General features: G+C 40.6%; 1 protein-coding gene across 9 annotated transcripts in view; it reads left to right on the top strand.

Annotated features, from left to right (window-relative positions):
- Nucleotides 1-16,381, top strand: part of LOC113034381 (rho guanine nucleotide exchange factor 28-like) — a 44,948-nt gene that overhangs the window by 17,188 nt on the left and 11,379 nt on the right. For 6 of the 9 annotated variants that reach the window (XM_026188891.1, XM_026188890.1, XM_026188896.1 and 3 more), the window contains 17 exons: nucleotides 3,581-3,702; nucleotides 3,890-4,272; nucleotides 6,003-6,177; nucleotides 6,586-6,697; nucleotides 6,903-6,983; nucleotides 7,779-7,821; nucleotides 10,234-10,323; nucleotides 10,909-11,032; nucleotides 11,899-12,043; nucleotides 12,305-12,360; nucleotides 13,619-13,676; nucleotides 14,201-14,339; nucleotides 14,956-15,086; nucleotides 15,175-15,315; nucleotides 15,682-15,932; nucleotides 16,007-16,132; nucleotides 16,232-16,349. In XM_026188891.1, coding sequence (XP_026044676.1) covers nucleotides 3,581-3,702; nucleotides 3,890-4,272; nucleotides 6,003-6,177; nucleotides 6,586-6,697; nucleotides 6,903-6,983; nucleotides 7,779-7,821; nucleotides 10,234-10,323; nucleotides 10,909-11,032; nucleotides 11,899-12,043; nucleotides 12,305-12,360; nucleotides 13,619-13,676; nucleotides 14,201-14,339; nucleotides 14,956-15,086; nucleotides 15,175-15,315; nucleotides 15,682-15,932; nucleotides 16,007-16,132; nucleotides 16,232-16,349 — 2,295 coding nt within the window. The remainder of the gene's footprint in view (nucleotides 1-3,580; nucleotides 3,703-3,889; nucleotides 4,273-6,002; nucleotides 6,178-6,585; nucleotides 6,698-6,902; nucleotides 6,984-7,778; nucleotides 7,822-10,233; nucleotides 10,324-10,908; nucleotides 11,033-11,898; nucleotides 12,044-12,304; nucleotides 12,361-13,618; nucleotides 13,677-14,200; nucleotides 14,340-14,955; nucleotides 15,087-15,174; nucleotides 15,316-15,681; nucleotides 15,933-16,006; nucleotides 16,133-16,231; nucleotides 16,350-16,381) is intronic. The other 3 variants (XM_026188892.1, XM_026188893.1, XM_026188895.1) reach the window with 3 other exon arrangements.

The following is a 16,381-nucleotide window of genomic DNA, read 5'->3' as shown; positions in this document are numbered from 1 at the left end:
TGCCACGGCTGTGTCATGGCTCAGCTCCAGTTGTCTTTTCCTCATCTTTCACCATAAACCTCTGCAAGATTATCTATGTTATTGCTTTGTAATTGTGATTGACACAGGCTAGCTTTATACACACTGCTGGCCCATGCTCTCTCAATGAGGAACAGAAACGGTGGCACTGCATCAACTTTTTGAACTGAACTGCTTCTACTCGATTTCGACTTTCTTTTTTTTCTGGTCTAACAATACACCTGCAAAGTGAAATGTGATTTCAGGTGCGCACAGACAGACGTTTATTTCTTTGCTCTGAGAGTTGCACGGCTCGTTCTGGCTTCACCTTTTCCTGTAAATACAATGGGCCTGTGATGCTTGGATTGGGATGTTTGACCACAGGTGTCATAACTCAGAGTGGTTTTGTGGATGTTGGTGGACAATTGTTCTAATGATTTAAAAGTCCCGAACACTAAAGTTAAATAAATGCCTCCCCTATTTTTATAAGGTAATAAGACCTCCTGTTGTGATTCTTTGAGACTTGGCTTGTTATTTTACTTTCAGCTCTCATCAAAGTGACAGCTGTTTAGTGTGGTCCTTGTAAAGCAAGTTACATCATAAAAGAAGGAACAGCATGAACAAATAATCCATTTATAATTATAATAAGCAAGCCTAGGTGTTTATACGATTAATCATTGTTATTGTATGTTTATCTTGAATTTTATGTTTTGCCCTACAGCTTCTAAAAGGAGTGAACCTTGAGAAAGAAGCCTTGTGGCTGCGCTGCCTCCCCCTCCTCTTCATCCTGCCTACCTCGGTCTCCCTCTCCCAGGGGTGTGCATGGGTTGAAGGGTCACTCTCTGTGTTTAACTGCCCTGGTCTGGAAACCTGGCACTGACTGCTGTCTTTGTCTGTTTTGCTATAGAGTCTCTCTCGGTCTCTGTTTTTCTCGCTGCTGCTACTTTAGGCATTGCTACTGTATACGGTTGCTTCTCACTAAGGGACATGCTCTGAATATCACATCACTTCAGCTTTACTTTTAGCGAGCAGAAATCCTACATAAATAGATCCGCATACTGCTCTGCTTTTCTTTAAAAAAAAACATCCCCTTTCAAGTCACAGCTGATTGACTGCTTACTCTGCCTCGGGAATAAAGACAGCTTTTCCAGCAGGACGAATTACTTTTTGCTTTTGTAACTTGTTGGCAATATGAACACCCTGCTTCTGTTATTCCCCCAGTTAACTAATGTTAAACACAGATCACACTGCCCGACAGTAATGTTCACTGAGCCAGAATTTATGGGTCAGAGGTGTGTGAATGATTGAGGCCACAGCAGCCAGCTGTGGCTTTGGACCCTGCCCAGAGCCTGAACTATTAGGTCTGTCTGTCAAGTCCCTAAAGTAGGTTTATATGAAATTATATCTGCTTTCAAACAGCAGTTTGACCCACATCCAGAATCTAACCCCATTCTGTGGATTTGATGTTGGACTAAAACGAATCCTTTTCTACATAGCAGAAAGTTTTATGTGACTTTGCGCAGGTACAGTGAATTTGGTTTGAGGTTCATATACAGTATAATCTCTTCAGGTGAAACTAAGAGAATCCAGACATTTTTAACAATGGAGAATCAGGTTGTAAAAATGTAAGAATTTCGCTGAGAGATATAAAAACGTTGGCTGTCCTGGAGTGATGTGCAGTCGTCTCTGTATATGCTGCAGTACTTAAACTTCGGTTAATTCGTTTATGTTTAACATGGATGTAATGGGAATCATCTGGTGTCCTCATCAGTGTTAGCTCAGCTCCCTCTTGCCTCTCATATTTATCTAACTTGCAGCATATAGGAAGCACAGCCAGTTTCTTCTTTGATTTATTCACTGTTACAGTTGCTGAATGCCTTTTTTATTATTATTCTGCAGTGCTGGCAGCTTGGACACAATGGATAAACTATTGATTTACTTTAAAAGAAGAATGTTGAGTCTTGCTTTAATAACTGCTTGATGAGCTGAGATTTAAAACAGCAGTGCCAAAGACACTGTTGGAGGCAAAGCTCGGTCACGGCAAGGTGAGAATGTCATTATTAGCTTAATAATGTAACTGTGCTAATGAGACCTCCTCTTCTGGTTACTACGACCAGAAATGCACCAGCTGCTGGTGTGATTAGATTTTTCTGTTGAATCTTCAGCTTAATGTAAATTCCTCTACAAGTTTTCTTTCTTCAGACTGATGACTTTTTTTCTTTTGTTAACAAGTAATGTAATGTAATGGTGGTAGTTTCGCAGTTCAAGTAATCATAAATTGACTTACTTTGGCGATTAACCAATCATTTTACTGTACGTCCCATTTTCACTTTGATGCTTTGAAATCAAAAAAGGCAATCGCTGAAACATTTGTGCTCTTTTTGTCCTGTTCCTGCTACTTGTGCACATGTGTAGTTCACCTAGCGAGATGGCATAGAAAAGAGAAACCTTCACTTTGAGGAAGTTAACAGAAAGTAAAACAATAATCTTGTAGCTTGTTAAGCATTTTACTTTTAAAAGTAATATTACCTAACACTGGCAGAAACACACATTTTGCTGATGGTTATCTAGTAGCAGTAAAAAAAACTATATTAAAAAAAGTAAAGTCAGTGTACCTGGTTAGTGTTTAATAGAGATTTTTTATGAGCAGTCAGAATTCGCAAGTAAGTTTGAAAATAATTGTTACTGTGGTTATTTTTCACATTAAAAGCAGCAGCTGACTATTCAGTCTCACCTGATTTCTAGCTGTTTTATAGCTTTTGAGCATTTTTATCTGATGCTAACCATTTTATATACATTTTTTTTGTGTGTAAAAAATTATGATTTTATGACCTATGTGTTTATTTTGCTGCCAGTATCATTTTAAGTTGCATTTTAATAGTACTCTATAAATAATGACCATTTTATTGTTGTTGTTATTAGTAAAGAACTAGTTTGTATAGAGCATTTAAACTTTCTTAAAAGATAATATGCCCATTAGTGTCTTACCAAAGGTTTATTGTTATGTGTAGTATTACTGGTAACTTTTACCTTCTTTGTTTATGTGAATCGGTTATTTTCAAACCTGAAATACTTCATAAGAAACTGAGTTGTGGAGAGTGTGTGTGCTTTATACAGAGCAACATCCCAGAGGGAGCTTTGCGTGTTTTGAGAGCAGGAGTGTTTTTCCCCGTTTAACAGTAAAACCAGGCTGCTGCTCACAGTGGCTCTTCTGTGTTGAAAGGATTCCTCTCAATGCTACTGTGTGCTCACCAGGAGTTATTTCCACTCACCCACTGCATCGAAGGCAGGGTGGAGAAGAAACAAGCCTACAGATGTGTACTCTCGACTCCGTGCACGCCCTTTCACGCGTGTGTGCAAAGAGCCATTCAGATAGAGGCACACACATGCACACACACATACATGCACACACTCATACACACACAAACGCATACAGAGACTCTTAGTCCTGAACAATGACAAGCAACTGCCCAGGATGTCTATGTCACTTCCCGTGTTTGTGAGAAGTTATTTGGTGTTGCTGTGGAAACTAAATGTAATATTGAAAAATCCCGGCTCTCTGTGCATTCTTCTCTCTCTGTAGAGAAAAGCCAGTCCATAAGGGAGAGCCAGGCCTCGTCTCCAACACTGGCTGCAGCTGCCAGACTGTCAGCGATGATACACGGCAAAGACCAAGTGTATGCCAACGCCATGCTGGTGGATCAGGTGAGTTGCTCAAGTTTTTCTATACAGTGTCATTAGGTAAAATGCAGTTTACGACAGGGATATAATTTAGAACAGCGCATGAACAACAGATTTTGCTCATAAGATGTGAATCGTTTCACTGGATGAGCTGCAAATCATCTGGTGGAACAGTTTGGGGTCTCATTGCATTCTCACTTTTCTTTTCCAGGTGGACGATGCTGACATTAAATACCGCTCTCCAGGGGAAGAGGAGGTCAGCCCTGCATCTCATGCTGACAGCTCCAGCTGGGATTCGTTCTCTGTGACTCCCCCTAATTCAGGGAACTGCTCCCAGAGCCGGTGCCTATCGTCACCCCACAACAGGCTGAGGGGAATCCAAGGTTCTGGCCTGGAGAACCACAGAGAGCAGTCCCCTCTTGTCTCCCCCCCCTGTCCTTTCGCTTCCTCCCCATCTTTTCCTTCCTCGCCCCTGGCTTCCGCCCTCCGTTTGTTTGAGGAAGCACACAAGCGTCAGCCGCAGACAGGCTTGCCACGCTCTCCTTCTTTGAGTCGTAGAGGATGCAGCTTCACAGAGGCAAGCCGAGGCCTGAGGTAGGACACAATTGCAGTTATTCTTGAAAAGGTTTAGACTATTTCTTCTATTGAGATTATGTTAAAGATCACTCCGACCCACTTCAGAATCAGATCAGAATCAGAATCAGAAAGGGTTTTATTGCCAAATGTTGAGCAGGTTTACAACATTAGGAAATTGCTGCAGTGCTTCAGTGCAGACATACTGTCATAAATTACGCTAAAATAGACATGAAAATAAAGATAAGAATAAGAATTAAAAGTGCTAAGTAGATCGATATATACATGAGTGCAGGTGGTGATCAGTGCCAAACATGGAATGATGCAGTGAACACAGCGTAGGGTCATGTGTTAGTGGTGGGAACAGTCATACGGTTATTGTTCATGTGTCCAACAGCAGAGGGGAAGAAACTGTTCTTATGGCGAGAGGTTCTGGTGCGAATGGACCGGAGCCTCCTACCTGAAGGGAGCAGGTCAAACAGACTGTGTGTTGTGAAGTGTGTTGTGGGGTTTTGTTGACTTGGATGATAAGCAGTCTTCCATTTAATCCATACAAAGACAGCAGACTCCAGTTTGCTTGGAATTTCAGCAAGATAATTTTTTTCCCCTGCATTGTTTTAAGTGAAGGTGTGGAAAGCGGCAGGAAGCATGCTGAAGTTGCTGAACATTGCTTAATTTTTCTTAGCAATGCAGAGTCTGGCAAAAGAACTGTCAACATCAATGTTTGATTTGAACATAATGGACTCCTCCCGCACCCAAATTTTTCTTCACCTACTGCCACCTACCTGTCAGCTGCCTCCGGCATCCCACAAGCTAACTAAGTCTGCGGATGCCATAAACAGCAGCGCCATAAAAGTAAAGGACTCCTTCATTCAGACTCAATATCCCCACTTCCCTCGGAATGCTGGAGGTGGGAATTGAAGGTCTCTTGGAATGGAAGAATGAGAATCCAGATACAGGTTTTCTTGTGTCTGTAATGATTTTTTTGTGAAGAGTGGCTCGAGCCTTAGAGATAGGGTGAGAAGTTCAGTCATTTGGCAGGGAATCAGAGTAGAACCACTAGTCCTCCACGTCTGATTAGGATGAGGTGTTCCAGGCATGTCGTACTGAAATGAAGCCCCAAGGTAGACTCAGGACACGCTGCAGAGATTATGTCTCTTGGCTGGCCTGGGAACACTCCTTGGGTTTCTGTGGATGAGAGCTGTAGGAGATGGTTGGGGAAAGGGAGCGCTGGGCTTCACTGCTTAAGCCGCTGCCCTGCAACCCATCCCTGGATAAGTGGTAGAAAATCAATGGTTGATGGGCTGATTCACAGGTCATGAGGTCCATCTGCAAAATATTACAGCTCATCAGGATCCAGTGTGTTATTTTGTGGAATGCTGCAGTTTAGAATTAAAACTTGCCCTTCCTACTTGAGCTTCTGAGCAGCTGGTGATGTTATGGTCCTTGCACACTTTATTATTAGTATTTCAATGAGAATAGGTGTTGTTATGGTTCTGCACATTTTTCTGGTTTATGATAGGTGTCGGAATACAGTTTGTCTCCAACTATATTCTGCAAATGTGAATGTGTGATGCCAAGAGTTACACTGTCAGTAGGATTTTTAAGTAAATCTTTATAGCCAGTTTTATTTTGTTCTTAACATAATGTGGAGTAAAGTATTAACAGTCAGTCACTTTTAGCGAATGACAGGACCTTAACCTAGACACCTGTGTGTTTAAATCCGTGTGTGTGTGTATGATTGTGCACAGCCCTAGTCTAGAGTGTGACAGTGGAGAGGAGGACATACTGGGACATTCCTACCCATCCTCATCTATAAGGCAACAGTCCACTCTGCGCTCTAGCTCAGGAGAAGAGAGAGACTCTTTTGACGCTTCTCCAGATTTCAGTCGTGCGCAATCCGACATCACGCACAAATCAACCAAGGTATACCCCTTCCCTTCTGGTTCACAAAACATTATCATAAGCTTGTATAAACTATGAATTAAAAATGTGTCTTATTAAGTCACCATAATATCCTCGACACAGTTTTTGTTCCATTTGAATATTTTCCTTGATTGTCTTCTGTTTTTTTTAATTAATCATCAATTTTTCAGTAGGAAAAAATGAAAAACCCATGTCATACAGTGTATGCTAAGCATTACAAAAGAGACAGCTTTGCCTTACAATCTTTAGTAAATAAGCCCAGACTATAAACAGCTCAATAACATGGACGAAAGGGCAGAGTCTATTGGTCTGTTTGTCCTGCAGGTTTCTGATGCACTCTGATTTTGCTGTTCACAGGATTGAATCTGTGAACTTCTAATTACTGTTGTGATTTGTTTTCTCACCTAGAGCCCAGAGGAGGCTGAGGTCCGTCTTCGCTCCTACTCCTACTCCTCCCCTAAAGCAAAGCCGTCACGGCCACTGCTAAACCGCGATGCAACAATCACTGATTTGGAAGAAGGTGAGTGAACTTTGCCCCCTTTGCCCCGATAGTTCCCAAGAGGCAGCTGAATGGACAAATGTGCCACATGTTCAACAGTGGGAAGACCAGACAGGTGTCAGAAATCAGCTGAAGCTCCATGAAGTATATCTGTGTCAGCTTTGCTTCAGAATAGATCTGCTTGTGAGGGTGTTTGTAAGTAAAGGTCATGCTTTATCCTGTGTAGATGGAGCATTCAACAGCAGCGGTCGTTCTCTACTTCAGGCTTTATCTCTTTCTAAATCCCTATCTCGTCTCAACCAAGTTAGTAAGTACAAGAAAGATGTCGAGCAACAGCTTGAATACTACGGGCTGGTCGGAAAAAAGCATTTCAGTCTCGTTCTGGTGAACCATGGGGCAGGGCTGCACAATTAAAATTCATATCTGGTATCTATAAACTTTTTTATGACACACTGTAAAAAGTATATTTATGCAAAGCTGAAAAATCTGCAATAGGAACTCGTGAGAAGCAAAATCATTTTACTACACTTTGTGTTGTAAAAGGATTTTTCCAGATATTTTCACACAAACAAAAAACATGTTTGTCATTGTTGCATAAATTGTGCAGCTCTGCATCTTCTGTGGGATTTAATTTTTGGTACACTTACATGCACAGTTTTCTCTAAAACTAATTAAGATTTTTTTTTGTAATAAAATAGTAGTTCTCCTGCCTTATAGAAAAAATGACTGAGCAAAAGAGGACTGGGGCATTGGAAGAATGAAGATCTCCTTTAGATCATCTAATAGCAGAATTGTTCCTGTCCTGAAGCTTTTGTTATTCTTCCATTTGGGTACATGTTGCGTTTCTCCTCTTTGTTTTTTTCCTTTTTCCATCGTTGCTATCATCTGGTTTTTCGAGGCAAGACTTGCTGCTGTGTTTGTTCTTTCTCTGTAGGGGTTTGCTGGCTCCAGACTCTTTCCATGATCTCTATATTAGTTTCTGACTCAATTTTAAATGGGGAAGATTTTTTTAACCCTCTCTGCTGATTCACTTTGGATCTATGCACCGTATTGACATCTATGTCTGGCATACTGATATGCTTGTCCTTGTTGTCGATTACAGAGCAGAGAACATTCAACTTGACTGAGACGCCCAGAGAAAAGAGGTAAAGCCAGTGTGTCATTTCATGAGCTCAGGCAAGAACCACTCAACTGTGTAGGGTCCTGCTCAGAGGTTCCTCCCTTTTTAGGCAACAGTGCTGACCAGTGATTAGTGATTGGTTTACATGGGGGTCTGTGTGTGTGTGTGTATGTGTTTTCCTAGATTTAAACCTGTGGTTGGTGTCTAAGTGCACAGGATGTGACATGCTTCCTGTTGTGAGGCTGGGGCCAGCATATTCTCTGATTACAACCTCAAAATAACCCTGAGCAAACAGTAAAACTCGGGGCTTTCTTGTATGTCAGACCTCACAAACATTTTGCAAAATTCTAGGCCACATCAGTGATGTTGAAAGGGAAGCATGCACATACTGTAGTATTTATCTTGGATAGAGATTTTAACAGTTACTATGAATTAACATTTGCTTAACATTCCTGCTCTGTAATGCAGGGATTCCCAACCATTGTGTACAAGTGCTTCCCGGGGTAGCTAATCAAAGCTAAACAGCATGCAGAGCCAAAATACATGCAGAACTGATTAAAATAGATTTTAATCATTTATCTCAACAAGAAGTGAAAAGTGGTTAAAGTACAGTCATGTGAAAAAGACTATGCAGTCTTCTGGAAAACGGAGTACATCCCATGTGCATTCTTTAGCAGCAGTAACTTGAAGTGATAATTTTCTCTATGACTTTAGCAGTTTTTCGCATTGTTGCAGAGGAATCTTGACCTATTGAAGTTTGCAGTTATTTGTTTATGCACAGTTTTCTTAAGGTTCCACTTCAGCATTTCTTTGGGGTTGAAGTCTGGACTTTGACAGGGCCGTTGCAACACCTTGATTCTTTTCCTTTTCAGCAATCCTTTTTGTATATTAGCTGCTCTGCTTGGAATCACTGGGTCTCATTTAATAATATTTGTGTGGAAACTGTTACCCTGCACAAATAATTAGTTCCCACGCAAAAGTACTGTCACTTTAAAATGTATAATTTGGGTTTTTAGTTTCTCTGATCATTGCACAGCCTGACTTTGGGGAGAATTTGCTGAAGATTGTGACATTGTGTTGTGAGACACCTGACAAAACTTCTTTTCTAGAGATGGTCACACTTGCTGATGATCAGTCCAACCAGGTCCTGCACTATTTGATCATAAGTAGCTGCACATGGCTGCTGCTTCTTCTTAATTTCTATGGAAGTATTAAGGATATAGTCTAAGGAGTTTGGGGGAAAAAATTAACTGGACTTTTTCACTTCAAATTCTTGCAAGGATGTACTCGCACTCAGTATTCTGCATAGACTTGTTTGGAAACCTTCTTTTTGACATAACTGTAGCTTGATTTTAAAACAGGTAGCTGAAAATATGGCTGTTACAGTTTAAATCAGTAGCTAAAAAGCTCAAAATGATATCTAAACATAACTAGAAAGCAGATGAAAAAGTGAGCTAAAATTATGAATAAAGGGTTGAAAATTATTAGCTAAAAGTGTTGTCAGCTATATAAATTGTTTGCTAACAGTTTAAATAAATAGCCGAGATTATAAGATAGGCTCTTGGATAAATAAACACAATGAATAAACATTTGAAACTGGTCACTAAACATAATGGATAGCAGTTAAATGAAGTAGCTGCTATTTAAAGTAAATAGTTGAAATGGTACGCCGGTAGTTATGGAAAAATGGTTGAGATAGTTTGCTAATCTAGCCTACTAGTCCTCGTGATCCCATGTGATAGAAAATGTCCCTGGCTTATGTATGCCTGAATGGAAGCTGAATGGGGTTAGGGTAATTGATAAGCTAAAAGTAGTCCTGGTCCAGGTTAAACTGAGGTCAAATGAACACATTTATACGTGGTGCTGATGAGGGGCTCTTGTGTCCATCTGACAGGGCAGAAAAAAGGTTGGGGACCACTGTAGTAACATTGCTTGTTTTGATTTCATTTAAGAAATGCTTCTATCCATATCCATTTTATCATCGATTTCATCTCATTGCCTCATAAATTCATCATGTGCTAATATATTTTGTTTTCTAACAACCATTGCTAACAGAGGAAACACTGTAGAAGATCATATTAGGCAATCAAATTATATTACACCGTTAGATTATTGTATTAGGATAAATTACATTTATATAACCACACCAACCTGATTAGACTCACCAACTGTTTTTGTCCTTTACGATATCAGAATCCATCTGATTTAACTACCACTGCCCAAAAAGCGCTGGTTAATATTTAAATGTTCAACTAAAAATAGCAGATAATACAAACACCAGTGTAACTCTTCATTGCAAAACCTGTAATTATCTTAATTTTCCATTCCCACACTGTTCTAGGAATGACTTGTAGACTTTAGAATATTATTGGCATTTTGAGTTACCTGATGAGAAGAGACACAACAACTTGGCCTGAGGTGCTTTATATCCATGCAGGGTTTTGGGTTTCCGTAAGCGGGCCCAGTCAGCAGAGGAGGAGAGCAGCGCACCACTCGAACACCTCACCCTCACAGAGTTCCTCAAAGAGTATGTTATTCACCTAAATGGCCTCACATGTGCATGTGTGGCTTAAGTCATTTTAACCCCGCTGTGCGACCGTTCCCAAGCTCATCCATTAACCATGTAGGTTTTTTCCCAGCTGCATCTGATGATGTAGGAATCTGCAGAAGCAGATTATATTAACACTTCTTATGACGGGTGGCTGCTGTAGGTTTGATGTGATAATGCATGGTTGTTTGTTTTTACGTTCTGTCATTGTTGCCTTTCACCTAGAATGCCCAATGTAACTAGCATAACTCGCTGAAAATAGATGACACGTATTAATTGCATTTTGGCAAGGTCATACTATAAATAGCATGCACTAGAGTCCATAGTGACTTCCAAGCATGCCGAGCATGTTGTGAAGAGTAATAATCCGTAGACTAGGGGTCCTGGAAGACTGTCTGGACATTCTTTCATTCCGGCATGATACCAGTGTACCTTATTATGCTCTCTTTAGTCTATTAAACTACTAAAATTATGATGTCTTTTTGTTAGTGTGTGCATGTTGGATGGTAGTACTGCAGTGAGGAGTTGTAATGACCTCTGACTAAAGCATTTACACTAAAACAGGATCGAGGATGAGGACTGGGATAAATACATAATCCCATCTAAGGTCGAGTCAGAGAAGTACAAAGTCAGCCGGACCTTCAGCTTCCTCAAGAGCAGGATGTCGAGCACTCGCAGCAAGACTAAGGTGAGACAGTGCAGTGGACTTTCTAATTCATGCTGGCTGTGATTTCAGATCTACTCAAATGTCATTAAAAATGCCTACAGTTAAAGGTTACGATTAAAAAAAAAAACACACACACACACACACACACACACACACACACACACACGGCTTAAAGGCTTCTAAAAGCAGTGCAGTAAAAGTTTACCACATCTCAGACATGCCAGGTCGGAATTCTTGTGCTGGGGGGGCCATTGTCTGAGCACAAGTCTTTATTTGGTGAAGCAGAAAATTCTCTCTCTCTTCAGGTCTTAGCAACAAGACACAGTGAAAATATTCTCTTACATAACATGTAGACCCCCGCTCCACACACACACAGCATGGGGAACCAAAACACATTCTGTGCTGCACTCCTAATCTTGTGAACATATGTGCGTGTCTTTAAGGATGTGCATGTTTTTAACGACAGTGTTTCCCTATATTTACGGAAACACAATGCACATGAAGACTCAGAAAACAAACACATTTTCTAGACCTCCTTGCAAAGTTTCAAAAGATAATAAACATTCTTCTATCGCAGCATACACTGAGGACACCCCCCTCCCCTCCATCCCAGTGCCCCCTAATGATAAAGCACCATAACAGCAGCAGTCCCAATGGACCTTAACAAAGTAAACAAAAAGGCTCACTCAGAGGCCCCTTTATCTCAACTAACTTCACTTTAACAGGTGTTTTTCAGCAAGAAGATGGCCGCTTTAAGCCTCTTTTTTGCCTGCTGCAATGAGTCATATTACTTCTACTCTCCTGCTTTGCATGTTATTATGGCATTATCTGCAATAACTGTCAGCTGAATGAGCACATTTAAAAAATATCTATCATTTGCCTCTCAGGTGAAGGGTAAAGAGGTGAAGGAGGGAAAGGAGAAGTCAGTCACTCCTAATGGTCATCAGTTTGTTCCTGTGTCTCCATCTGGTCCTGCTCTTTGTGTGGCCTGTGATAAGTCTGTTTCTGGGAAGGAGCTGTTGCAGTGCTCCAGTAAGTATTACACTGTCAGTGCTGATGTTGTTTTATGTCCTGTGGTGGCTGAACTGTTTTGGATTTGTTTAAATCTCTTTGCACGTGCTGCTGTGATGTTTTGTTCAGTATAAGACATGAAGTCATTTTTTTTTTCTTTCATAAAGTCAACATTTCTAGTGACAAACAACAGTTTGTCTGCCATCTGGATACTGGATTCACATATGTTGTAATAACTCAGTTCATGGAATTAACTGACATTTTATATGTGCTTGTCTGCAGACTGTTTACTGAATGTTCATAAGAACTGTCGGGAGTCTGTTGCAGCCTGTGCAAAGGTAATCATTAACACAATGCACCTCGTTTGCGCTCAGAGCAAATAAGCAAGATTATTGATTTAAAAATAGTTTTACAAAAGAAAAAAGTCAAGCCAGAGAGCTTCACAAATGTAAAAAAAAGAAAAAGAAACAGCTGCTGGTGACAGACTGCTTCATGTTTGATGTGCTGTTTTAACATAGTTAACAATGTTGTTATTTTATATTTGGCAGAATATAAAGTCCTACCTCTTTTTTTTTTTTTTTTAAATGTCGCATGTTTTCATTTGTCAGCTGACTTCTTGGGGACAAAGTCTTTGTCCGTTTCTGTATGGCTTACACAGTCAGCCAGGGATGAGGTCAGTTTTACAAAAATAGGTCAGGCACTTTCAGTTAGCACTAGTCAGCCTGTATAAATAGATGAGAACGAAAAGGTTTGTTATGTTATAGATGGTGTTATGGAAACTGTAGGCTCTGACATTACTAAAGCTTGACCTACACTCTGGATTGTAAGTACAGCTTTTCTTCTGCTGCAGATGTTAACTTGTAAACTATCCATCACTGTAGTGATCCTTTATTACCTGAACAGACCACAATGCTGTAGAAAGAGATTTTATGCCCTATGCATTAAACAACACATTCATTTACTTTTACATCTAGCAAACACGTTTGGTATGTAAAACACGTGTTTATACTGGTTGTTTTGCGTTCATTATTTACATCTGTGTTCAATGTCAGCTAGCAGAATGGTGTCAAACCACTGCCCACATGTGCACACAAACACTCCTAAAAACATTGTTGTGTAGCACTATTTGGACCCAAAATCCACAGATTGCATTTAAGTACATGCTAGCTAAACCAGAAATCTGTCACTCAGTCTGTTACTGTGTTGTAGCTAGTTATCTAGTTTTAATCATTCCCTTTGTGTTTTCCTGTGTCTCTTATCACCCCTGTTTTTGTTGTCTAAAGAGGGCAAAATGCAAGAAAAGAAGGAAAACAAAGAAAAAGTAGTCAGTTACTTTAGTAAAGACGAGCAGAGTGAAAGTGGGTACTTTTTTCCACAGGAAGAGTAAATTCCTGGACATGGTGACAAAGGAACTCCGGGAATGTGTTGATATCACAAATTAGTCATGCATAAGTACAATATCTCCCAGCATGTTTCTCTTTAACTGATTCCAGTTTTGACTAAATTTGTTGTGATTACAACCACATCCTCCTGTTATTCAAAGCAAAAACACTCAGATTTACAACTTTTGGTGGCGATATGATTATATCTTTCCAGAAACTGCAAGACAGGAATGCATTGCTGATGAAGAACAAGGCCTTTTCTCTCCCGCAGAGTGAGTGCCCCCACTGCTCCTCCCTTTGTCTTTGATTCATTTAGTTTTCACCTGTCCTCCCTTGTCCTGTAGTAGATAAGTAAGCCATTGCTCTTCACCCCTCGTCATTCCTCTTCTGTTGTTTTTCTTTCCTGTTTAAAAAAAAGAAAAAGTTAAATTTTAATCTACCTCAGTGGGGGATCTGGTCTGGATTGTGTTTACGTGTGCATGAGAACACTGGTTGAGTGCTCTATTTGCACTAACATGATCATTTTATTTCTTCAGTTTAAGCTTTCTGTCTTCTTTGAGTGCTTGGTATTAGACAGAGGTGTCAACATCTGCAATGTATTGTCACAACTGTAATCAAACTGCAGTTAAACAGTGAAAGATTATAACAGTTTAATGATCCTGTAAATTTTATAGCAGTGACTACATAGATATAAACAAAACATCTGAATACTAAACAAACACGCAATATTTATTTTTAGAGTGGGAAAGCTTCCAGTGTATGACGTATTTCTCCTCCTTTTGATCTTCCTTTTTAGACCCTGTCAAAGAAAACCCACCATCCTCCATTTTCTCTTCTTCTTCCTGCCCGTCCTCTTCGCTTCCAACAATGAACAGAGAAAAAAGAGAAACAGTCGCACCGCTTACTAAAAGCCTCTCTATCTCTGCAGACAGCAGGTAGGCTGGTTATGATCTGGGAAAAGAAAAATATTACCACCGGTATGAAAAAAGCATTAAGAATGAATGAACTGCATTCATTTTGTCTTTTAATTCAATTTGTTTACTTTTAAATGTGACCTATTATGCTTATTTCCAGCTCCATGTTTTTACTCTCATATTCTTTTAGAGATGTTTTCCATGATTTATAGGTTCGTCCATAGTTCATCCACTGTATGAAACAAGCCATCGTAGCTTCCCCTCCCTTTAAGCCAGTTTTCTTCTGATTGGCTGGCCCTGACAAACAGGTCTGAACAACAGGTTGATGGGGTTTCTGTACTCCCAGTCAGAGCTGTCTATCTGAGATGACCACATTGGGGATACTCCCTCATGTTGATGTCACACAGATCCAGGAGAAGAAAAAACATTTGGAAATTAAAAAAAATGTATTCTTCTGTGCCCTACGACAGCTGGGATAGGCTCCAGTGCCCCCCGCGACCCTGAAAAGGATAAACGGAAGCGGATGGATGGACACAATTGAGACTTCCAAAAAGCAGACTCTATTTTAGTATGCCTAAAAATAAATGAAACCTAGATTTTCACACAGGCTCTTCTGACCTGGCTCTCTTTCCCTCAGACGGCTGAGCGACTCAGCAGGTGCGGACTCTGAGTGTGCTGCTCCAACTTGCACTATTAGCTCACTGTCTGATGACGGGACACCAGTCACAACGACTCCCCCAGCCATCGACCTGCCAATCACCACACAAGGTGAGGAAGAACAGAGAGGCTTGGTACATGCGTCAGTTGTAATAGTGATCCAGAAATAAGACGCTATTCATCACTTTCATTCATGTAGATACTGTTGATGCTCCTTTACTGGGCGACCTGTCCGCTGACCTGCTGGGACTTGAAGCAGAGTCATGGAGTCTTGCAGTCACTGCCGAATTTTGTAGGCAACACGACAGACACACAATCAAACGCCAGGATGTTATTTATGGTGAGAAAATCCAGCCGGCCTGGAATTAACAATAAATTAACAATACTGTTTTAATATTTTATATAAAAGCACTGTATACTGTACAACCAGCATCTGTAATCATATAGCTGATTATGTTGGATTCTGTGGGCTGAGTGAAAAGCTAACTTTTTTTGCAGTTTCCAAAGAAATGTGTTTCATTATTACTTGTACCACCAGTGTTGTCAACCTTTGTGTGTTAACATATCAAAATCCTGTGAAGCGCAGATGGTTTATTTTCAGCCTGTGAGAAACCTTTGCCAAACTAAACATTGCATCTACAGTTTGAAACATAAACCCTGCCAGATATTTCAGTATCCCTTACCCAGTTTGGCTGTTCTCTTTCAGAGCTGATGCAGACCGAGCTGCACCATATCCAGACCCTAACGGTCATGTCGGAGGTGTTCAGGAGAGGCATGCTGGAGGAGCTGCAGCTGGATTGGGACTGTGTGGCCCGGATATTCCCCTGTTTGGATCCCCTGCTGGTCTTCCACAGGAACCTCTTCAGAGCTCTGCAGGAACGCAGACAGGCTGAAACCCAAACAGAGAACTCCCAAAATTACATCATCCACAGGATTGGAGATATACTGCTTCAGCAGGTTAGTTGATATTTAGTTATGTAAAATAAATATACTCAGATGGACGTCTGTGCTCAGCATCTAGTCTCTCTCAGTTCTCAGATGAAAATGCTGAGAAGATGAAAAACTTGTATGGAGAGTTCTGCAGTCACCACATCGAAGCTGTCAACGTCTTCAAAGAGCTACAGCAACAGAACAAGAAACTTCAAAACTTTGTCAGGGTAAGCCCCTGAATCCAGATCCACTGTTGTTGTTTTTTTCTCAATTAGTTATATTACAGTTAAATATTTTGAGCAGCTAAAATTCTTTGTCTCTCACAGCAACAGAGCAATAACTCGCTGGTCAGACGAAGAGAGGTCCCAGAATTTATCCTGCTTGTAACTCAGCGCATCACCAAGTACCCAGTGCTGCTGGAGAGGATATTACATTATACCAAGGGTGGGTCTACTCTACTGTGACTTGTGCAAAAC

Source organism: Astatotilapia calliptera, chromosome 12, assembly GCF_900246225.1.
Source record: "Astatotilapia calliptera chromosome 12, fAstCal1.2, whole genome shotgun sequence".
NCBI classification, from domain to species: domain Eukaryota; kingdom Metazoa; phylum Chordata; class Actinopteri; order Cichliformes; family Cichlidae; genus Astatotilapia; species Astatotilapia calliptera.
This window is presented reverse-complemented; position numbering and strand designations above follow the sequence as displayed.